At 39.6% G+C, this 10,168-nt stretch overlaps 1 protein-coding gene across 1 annotated transcript in view; it reads left to right on the top strand.

Moving 5' to 3' along the window:
• Ism1 (isthmin 1) overlaps nt 1–10,168 on the top strand; it is an 82,111-nt gene that overhangs the window by 9,386 nt on the left and 62,557 nt on the right. Inside the window, exon 4 of the mRNA XM_010634214.2 lies at nt 1–111. Coding sequence (XP_010632516.2) covers nt 1–111 — 111 coding nt within the window. The remainder of the gene's footprint in view (nt 112–10,168) is intronic.

Below are 10,168 nucleotides of genomic sequence, written 5' to 3'. Positions count from 1 at the left end.
CTGATCTTGGGATTGCTGCTGCTCACACTGCACATCACGGTTCGGCGCGGTTCCGGAGCCGCCGACGGGTCCAACGCGGCCACGAGCAACGCCAGCCTGGCCCAGCTGCAGGTGAGTGAGCGCGGGAGCCGGGTGCTTGCAGGGGGCCGGGTGCCTGCGAGGAGGCGGGTCCTCCGCCACACTCGCAGCAACAGTTGGGGCGTCTGTTCTGCCCGGGAAACTCTGCTTAGGCCGAGACCGAATACGAGTCTGTGCCAGAAGCCTGGACCCGGCTCCTAGGTCTCCCCGGCTCACACTCCAGATGTGTCACAGGCGTGGGATGCGCGGAGGAAGTGTGGAGTGTCTATTTGCTTTCGGGTGCAGCAAGTCTTTGGCTGCCCCTTAGAGGCTGAATAAGACAAGGAGGACAGAGGTGGGGGGATCCTTATAAGATGATGTCCCCAAAGTCCAACACCGGGAGAAAGAACTACTGAGTGCCTACCCCGTCAGAAAGGAATATCAAAGGTCAGGACAGAATTTCCAGAGGAGACTAGCCGGAACCACCACCTCGCCGTGCCTTCTGGGCCCCTCCAAGGCCTCCCTGGACACCCCTTGGTACCCTATTGGCCGTGGGGAGAACGCAGAGTCAAGGCACCTGCCGTGACTGGCGCGGGGTTATCTGAGGCTTTTAAACCTACAGCTGAGACTGAAGTGGGTCTTGGCCCCTCGAAGATCACCTGGCATCGGATGCTGTTGACCTGTTTCAGCTTCAAGGCAGGAGAGGAGTGGAGACTGGGGCGGGCTCAGCTGATGCAAGGTCAGGCAGGTGCAAGGTAAACGTGGGCGTCTGAGTAAAGACTGCAAAGGCTGGGCTTTCCTGCCGCTGTCTTGGAAAGTGCTTCTCCTCGGGTCAAGGGATGTACCTTGAGGAACGGATAAACAGCGATTTTTCAAGGAGGTGGCACAGATTGTCAGGCTCCCAAACCCTCTTCTTCAAACCAAATTCTGCATTTTGCGGTGTCTTGATAACCATTACTCATTGTCCCTAAAGGGATCATAGTCTTTCTCTAATTTTATTTTTTTTAAATCTCTGTGCAACTTGTTGCAGAAAAAGAAACTTTAATGTTGAGGAAAGAAGAATTCACTGAAACAGTCCTATTAACACTTACCTACTGTATGCTGTTTTAAGTGCTTTCCTGACTTTGACTAATTTAATTTCATTATAACCCTGTGAAGCATAATATTGTTAATATCCCCCCTTTACAGTTTCCACAAATGAGGGGCAGAAAGATTAAGAAACTTACCAGAGTTCACACATTCCCAGCTGTTGATTGTTTACACCAAGTTTTGTGTCCATCTGGGCATTGTAAATTAATTCAAGGGGATTCTTACATACAAATAGGAAACTGGGCATGGAAAAGTGTATACATCAAAGCTTAAAGTTTGGGACATTTTAAAAAGCATCCTGACTTCCTGAAGGGCTCTTATCCCATGGGTAAAGAAGTGCAGTGACAGCCTGGTGGACTTCCTGTTCTGTAGAGGGTGATACATCCACCAGCCTATGCTTTAGGAATAATTCTTAATATCTTCAAGATTTTTGGAAGTGCTATTTTATGTGTGATGCTTTCTTTACACATGGACTCATGAAACACTCTAAAAATGATGTTCTGTGGAAAAGTAAATTTGGCAGATTTCTTTATGAGGTGTTTGCTATCATTAGAATAACCTGGAGTTGGCCTTTTCTGCCCCAACAGTAAGGTAATGAGAGAAGCAGCTGGGGGAAGTGGCAACTCTAAAAGGGAAGTGGATCAGATTCTCAAAAGGAACTTTGGCTGAAGAAATGACCCAAGAGGGCAGAAGAAGTGGAGGCTTTAGAAAGACTAATGGTCCCAGGAATGTCCAGAGCATAAAGAGCTGCTAATCCACCAGCTTCAGCTTATTTCGTTCTGGAGCTGAGTTGTGCTGTTCATTCAAAGCACACTCAAATCCAAGGAGAAGGATGAATTTAACAGGTTAGCTCCTACTTTTGCTCTTTTCTTGTAATTTGCCTTTGTAAAAGCTCTGTATTCTTTCGGACCAAAGTTATTTCTTTGGCCCTCTGATTCTTCAAAAGCATTACAGTTCAAATGGACACAGTATGTTCTGCCAATTGAGGTCGGCAAAAGACGTTATTAGGGTGCTGCTTTCAGGCCCCAAAAAGTGAACTTGCTAGTAGCAGGTGTATTGTAAAACAAAACTGTAGATACTGAATTCTTTCTTTTTATCAGACATTTTTAATCTCAAGTACACCCATGTAAATTTGTTGGCTCTGTGATATCTAAGTTGCTAAAATCCTTCATAAGTTATTCAGTCTTTACATACTGTGTCTATTGCTGCCTCTGTTCATATGATGCTGGCTTAGTTGGAAACACACAATGATGAATTTACCACATTGTAGCACTTTAAAAATAATAATTTATAAAGAGACATGGCTTTCAGATTTGGTGGTCAGAACATATCAAGGACAGCCACTAAAACAGTAGCAAAAATAACAACAATAGATTTTTGTGGTAAGCACTGTTCTTAGCCTTTTGCATACTTTAACTTCCTTATCCTCAAAAATATCCCACAAGTTAAGTACTATTTCTGTCATTATTAAGTCATTATTCCTGTTTTAATTGAAAAAACTGATATTAGGTAACTTACCCAAAGGTGGTAGAGCTGGAACTCTTTAATTTGCTTTTGTTATTTTATAGTACAAAAATGTACCCTACATATTTTATTTAATATATTCCCAATTCTATAGCCCCATTCTGAGCTCACTGTAAACTCATAATACTGGCTACAAAAGAGAAGAATTTTTTTAAACAAGTTACCTTTCCAAACAAGTCTTGACAATCTTCCTGAGTCAAATCCGAATATGTATTTGTATATGTATGTAGAGACATATACATACATGTATAGACATATAGATCATATACACACATAGATACACACATAGGTAAACATTACTGACAGTTTTTTTGGTTTTTTTTTTTTTGTAGTTTCAGCACACTAGGGGATACAAGTTTGAATCTGTAGATGAATGACCATGTATTGTAAGTGTGCTTTTTATTATAAAGTGGCAATAAAATGCTTTGAATGTACAATCTGTATTAGTTAACAGCTCATGAAAATAATGGTATTAGTTTCCTATGGTAGCTTCATAAAAATACATGGAAACATCAATTTTAGTAGTTAATTTCAGAATCATGAATTTTAGTAAACTAGAGCTTATTTAAGGCAGTAAGACTTAAGCAAGTATTATAAAATGCCAAAATGATTATTTTACAATAATATTAAAGCAAACCAAACTCTAAAATGTGGTAAAATGACTTTGTCCTAGACCTCCTAGCCACTATCTTTAAAAACCGTTTCCTTCTTTTGGCAGTATTTCAGAGTTAACCCAAGGCTTTCACACTGAATGTACATCCCCAGGCTTTTAAAAAAATTTTTTGAGACATCTCACCAAATCACTAAGTTGCCCAGGCTGGCCTTGAACTGGCAGTCCTCCTCCCTCAACAACCCAGAGAGCTGGGAATTAGAGGAGTGCACCACCATGCCCAGTTTTCTACCCTCTCTTTTATCCATCTGTTACCTTCAGCAATAATTTAGCTGAAGCCTGGAGTTAGCAACACATCTCTAATCCCAGCACTCCAGCAGGCTGAGGAAGGAGGATCACCAGTTCTGTCCCAGTCTGGGCAATTTAGAGACTTAGCAAGATCATGTAAAAAAAAGTGTGTGTGTGTGTGTGTGTGTGTGTGTGTGTGTGTGTGTGTGGTAGGGGAAAGTAGCTCAGTGCAAAGACCCTGGGTTCAATCCCCAGTACTGAATACAAACAACAAAAAAGTTTAGCTTTTTGTAGTCAATGCTTCATCTAGGCATATAGGGCAATAGAAATGAAAGCAACATCTGTCTATTTTGTACAAGTGTGCTTCCCCACACCAACCAAAAGGAATAGATAGCTTTTATACAAAGTGTGCCCACTTTATGAATTTCAAGGCCTCTAGTATGTGCCTGAAATTCTAGCTAGCACCAAATTGCAAAAATGCTATATTTTTTCCAATATATGCAGATGTATCATAAGGTTTAATTTATAAATTACCCATGGTAAGAGATTAATAACAATAACAATAAAATGGAACAGTTATAACAATATGCAATAATTAGAGATTAATCATACTACTTAGTACGGTGTACAATTTAAAATTTATGGATTATTTATTTCTGAATTTTCAATTTAATATTTTCAGACCATACTTGATCAATGGTAATTAAAACCTCAGAAAGTGAAACTAAAGATAAAAGAGAACTGCTGTACCCCATTTCACACATAAGGAAATTGAGGATTGAAGAGATTTAAGTAATTTGTCCAAAACTACACAGCTGCAGTAGGGTAGGGGCAGGACTGAGCCCAGATAGTCCGACAGAGGAGCCCTTTCTATCTGAAGTCCTGCATTTGTCTTAGTCTTGGAGAAATTTCTTTAGTTATTTCTCTATATACAATGTCCACACGCTCTACTCTACAATTCCTATTAGAGTTGGAAACTCATGTTGAGATTTCAAGGTCTGTCTTCCATGTCTTATAATTTTTGCTGTCATTCTTTAATCTCCATATTTTAAGAGTATGATTTTATGTCTTGGCTCAGTATTCTGTCTAGCTAGGAGTATCATAACTGAGCTTTCAGGGTAAATATCAGGTGAAGATAACAGATATGGCCAATCTGAAGCCCGGGGCTTCCTGAAGTAGTTCTTTCACTTTTGTTAGTTTTCTGCCCTCAGCCTTTTCTTCCTCCCAGCTTCTATGCCCTCTTCTCTTCTCCTTCTTTTCTCCATTTTCTTTTCTTTAACTTCCTTTTCTATTTTTCTCTTCTTTTACCTCCCCCTAACATTCTAAGTTTTAATTTTAAAAAATCCATAGTTTATATATAATATAGTGGATGAATCCTAAAGACTTGGTTCTATTTTTGACACTTTGTTTGCATTTTTCTGTGTGTCTGACTTCTTTCACTCAACATAATGTAATTGAGATTCCTTTGTGTTGTTATGGCTATCAGTAAATTTCTTCTTATTGCTGAGTGACATACCATTGTATTATACTGTCCATTTACCATCAATAGATGTTTAGTTTGTTTCCAGCTTTTCGAATATTATGAACAAGATCATGTTAATATTATTGTACAGATTTCTGTGCACTTTCACTTCTTGTGAGTAAATATGTAGTAGTGAAACTGACACTTCTAGGGAGATTCACTACTTTAGAGATCTCTCACTTTTGCAGCTCTATTAAGATTCATTTTCAGTTGGATTCTATTTGCTTTGTATCTACCAGAAACCTCTCCCTAGTCTTTCTCAGCTTTTCACTTGTGTTCTAAATTAATTTCATATTTCTCCTGCCTTCTCAGTAGAACTTGGAGACAAAAAAGGTAAACACAAATGCTGAGTTGATCACCTTGTACTGAAACACTACAATTTTATTTCCTTTGATATAAACAGAAACGTTGTATTATTTGGGCAGCCTATTATTCATTCCCTTTCAGCCATGATCTAAAAGGCATTGATTTCTGAATTTGGAGAGTGTCCTCAGAAGTCACGAGAACTATCCATTCACTAGGGAAGAATCTATTTGGGTTTTAAAGCCTCCAAAATGAACCCCCACAACATGCTCTATGTGTCATACAAGTATTATTAACAACAGTCAGTATGAGAGCACTCTTGTTTTGGTGTACTCTTTAAATCCTTTGTGCCACATCTTAATTTCATGTTCACTTCCCCCACAAACAGGTGACTGTTCTCTTTTCAAAAAGTGTCTCATGCAAGATTTGTAGATATTTATGTAAGTGTTCCTTTGTGTTCTCCAAATTCATCTCCATTCCTTTAACTTGTTTTCATTCATCTTATTTTACAACATTTTAGAGTTTTCTTTGGTTCGTTCTCCCCTCCCCCCTCTGAGAACATCTTCCTTTTACAACCATTGGACCAGGCTTTTATGACTAGTAAAGGATGAGGCTATGATGAAACCCCTTTCTTCCATAACTTGTAAGGCTGTACAATTACCTTCACTTATCTCCCAAAGACAGGAGATTGTTTAGGTGACGGTACAGGAGCACCAGTTTAATGCCTGAGTCATGCACCCCAAGTCCAAAGAAATGGAAAGTGAGTATATTGTTGGAAAAAATAGATCTTGTTTTGTTTGTTATGTAAGCTGTATGCTGTAATACTTTCCTATCAGAACTTTATGAGAGTCTATCAACATAAAATATATAAAACTTGATTTATTGCCTTCTGTAGCATATCAGACAAGAGGTTAAACCTAGTCCTGTGCCAATCAAACCTACATACTTGTGCTCAGCTTTCCTCTTGGGAATAAGCACTCACTGTTCACCGTGGTCACAGACTTAATAATGTGCCCTTCCTTGCCTTTCTTCCCCTAGCCCCACAAGGAATCTCTGGTTTGTATCTGGTTCAGGTTTGTTTTTGGAAGAACCCAGACATTAGCCTTTGGGATAAGGCTGCTGCTCTAGGTAGCAGCAGTGTAGAAAGTCTCCAGAAAGGTACAGAGCAGAGCCTCCATGAGACACCTGCTGCTTGTTGTTGTCTTTAACAATGATGAAGTCTGTTAACTTCAGAAAGGGATGTTCTGCAGGCAAAATCCACTCCCCCATGCCTTCTTAGAGCAGTTGGGAAGAGGGGCAAGGTCAATTTAGGCACCAACTACAAATTCCTGCTGTTTGGAGTTGTGACTGTTCCTTTTGCTCCTGAGAAGCTGATCCTGTGAGTATTTCATCTTTCAGAAGAGGATGAGTGACAATGGGGAGTCTTCAGAGGTTTGTGAGGTTGTCCGCTAATGCCCAAAGAACGCAGAGGCCACAGTGTTTTGGAAAATAATTTAGCATCAACTCCCCCAAGCACAGACCAGCATGTGTCACTGGGAAGTTATTTCTGTAAATCGAGTAGAAATAAAAACAACAGGTTAACTACCCCTTCTTCCTGTTGGCCTTGACCCATGCCCATTTAAGCACCAGGAGTCATCTTGTGTAGCACATTCTCTGTGGCTGATGAGCCTCCAGGAGAGCAACACTCTTGTTCTCCCTGGAAGAGATGGTGATGCAGGACCCATGGAATGGGAGGGTTACATCTTCAAGTTTGGGTCCCTGAGCTGCCATACTTGCAGTTTGGGGCACCCCAACCCTCAGATAATTAACAGCAGTGACCTGGAAAAAGCAGATAGACTTGGAATGTAATAGGCCAGGCCATTTCCTGCTGGACACCACATATCTATTTTCAGAAATAACAAAGTATGGCTAGAATCTAGATAAAGGATGCAGGGAAACTGGAAATGATATTGTAGCTCCTATCTCCAGGTGTTACTTACTCCCACAGCATCCAGCTAGACTATTTATGCCGATGACAGCTACACAAAGGAAATGCTGTGCTCACAGCTGCCCTTTGGAGATAGTGATGAGGAAAAGAGGAAGGAGGGAAGTCATGTATTATTTTTCTAAGTATAGACTTGTTGAGGTATAACTGATCAATGTTGAACTGTACATATTTAAAATGAACAATTTGATGATATTAACACCCATGAAAGACTTCTCGTAATGAAAATGACAAATCTGCTATTTCGAAAACTTCCCTTGTGTCCCTTGTAATCTTCAGGAATCTCAAGGCAACTATTGATCTGCCTGTTTCACTGTAGATTCATTTTTCATTTCCTGGCTTTTCATGTAAGTGGAATTAGACAGAATATACAATAATGCATGATATGGCTTATTTGATTACAGTAATGGTTTTGAGGTTTATCTGTGTTGCTCTGTGCATGGAGAATTTATTCCTCTTTATTGCCAGTTAGCCTTCCATTGTATTGTTGGATCTATAATATGCTAATCCATTGAAGCATTGAAGAACATTGAGATTGTTTCTTCTTTAGGAACTATTAAAATGAACATGTTATGATCATTTGTGTTTGACTCTTTCTGTGAACCTATGCTTTCATTTCTCTTGGTGAAATTTAGAAGAATAGTTAGGTTAATATGTCAATTTTATATTAGTTATTAAGAAATCATGGCACTCTTTTAATTTCAGTTACATAAATGTGTTTAGGATTTACAATAACCCAGGGTCACCCTTAGAAAACTTCAATGAATTTAGAGGTTGAATTCCAGGATAATATTTTCTTATAATTAAAATATCAGTTATATGACCTAGAGTATATTTTTTAAAAATTAAAGGAAAGGGAGAGATCCTGTCTCCTTGGAAATGGTTCTTCTCTTATTTTTATTCTTTTTCAGAATGCCCAAAGTACAAAAATCCCATGGGCCTTGTGACAATTGAACTTGATTGCATCAACACGATTGGCTAGGGAGCCAGCATGGGGTTTGGTGGAGCAAATTTATGTGTGGGCCTGGGTAGGTCATTGAGGTGTGAGCTTGAGACTTTATTTGGTCCTTACCCCTTCTTCTCTGGTGCTGCTGTCCTATTTTGCTTCCTGTCTGCCATCAACTGAGCAGCTTGGCTCTATCAAACCTTCTGCCACGATGTTACTGCCTTGAAGCCAACTATGTACTGCATCCCCTGAAACCATGAGCTAAATTAAACTTTTCCTTTAAGTTGTGGGTGTCAGGTACTGACAGCAATGGGAAAACTGACTAATACAAGATTCCATTCTGCAAGTAGTGGTGGTGATAATGTGGGATTCACTATGGGGTACGAAGTGGGGAATAAAATTTGGGTGCTGGACAAAAAAAACAAATTAGAAAATTGTCTTAGCTTCCTCTGTGCTACTGCTGTTCCATGTTCTTTCTTCATCATGTCCTCAAACCCTGTCTGATAATAAATTAAGAAACCAGAGTTAGGCAGGTTTGTTATCTTCTCCCTGAGGCTTTTGTCACAGTGAAAGTCTGGTATGGGTTATATTTCCAAATGAATTGGAATCTGGGTTTGATGCTGGGGAAGCTTCAATATCCAGGAAATAGAAAGACCAAAGTTTTGAAAAGAGGTAATCCTGATTCTTAGCCCAGGAAGTAGGCTGAAGAAATGTTACTGTGTGCTGACCAGTCAAGTTATCAAGAGAGTGCAGATTTTCAGCCACTCACCCGGGAGTGACCAAAGAATGGCCATGGACTTTGGAGCTGTTTTGGAGTTGTTTTGACAGTTGCTTTGCCGGCACAGCATTCCACCTCACTAAATGTTGTTTCTGTGAGTCAAGATACACATATCCACCTCTTGGCATCTTTCTTCTGAATACTAACTGTTAAAATCACGTGCTGCATGCTAGGATTGGAACTGCACCCACAACTATGTTATTCATCCCTCAGTGGCTTTAATGATGTAATGCCTACATCACTGTCCCCTGATGAAGGGATACCCTTTCCTACCTTCCCTTCCCAGACATAACAGAAGGAACAGCCCATGTCCAGGGAGTGATGTTCCACAAGCTCTATGAGTTGTAGATTCTACTTTTAAATTATGGTTGCTGGCAAGAAGAATCTCTTTCTTATGACTAATCAGATTTTCTTTTTCCTCAGTTGGTCAGAGAGTTTACTTTTTCATGGTCTTTTGTGGAGCAAGTGTTTAAGGCTTTACAACGTTTCCTCTGCTCAAAAGTAATATCACTTTTTCTTTTGTAGTTATGACTTTACTTTGCTAATATCTAATCTGCTCATGGGCCACTCTAATGCCAGACCTTTTCCGTTATGCTATCCATGACTTCCATACATCCCCAGAGTTATCCTCTGCTTTGTTTTGTTTTGTTTGAAGTAGGCTATGTCTTTTATTTATTGAGCATGACTTCTTGAACCACACACATTGTAGGAGCAATCTGTACTATCTCTTTTCTTGTTTCCTTGCATCTCAAATATTAAGTTGGGATCAGGCTTATTGCAGCTTTAATAAATAGTTTACTCATTTGGCAGTAGTGAGAGAAGTGATCATTGATTGGGTAGATAGCTAAAATAGAAAGAAAAAATAATTTTTAAAGAATGAATGACCACTAAAAATGTGAAACCACCCCATTGTGCAACTGAAATGGCAAAGTGAAAAAAATTGGTAAAGAACATTGAGTAGTAATCTCGTGGGAATTTAAATCGATAGAAACACATGGGAAAACTTTTTCCAAAAGAACCACTAAAATGAAATGTACGCATACCTCCAACTCAGCAATATATATATA

This window comes from Fukomys damarensis, unplaced genomic scaffold, assembly GCF_012274545.1.
Source record: "Fukomys damarensis isolate Sample0158 unplaced genomic scaffold, DMR_v1.0_HiC HiC_scaffold_7, whole genome shotgun sequence".
Lineage (NCBI taxonomy): Eukaryota > Metazoa > Chordata > Mammalia > Rodentia > Bathyergidae > Fukomys > Fukomys damarensis.
Note: the sequence above shows the minus strand (reverse complement) of the source record. Positions and strands in the feature narration are given on the sequence as shown.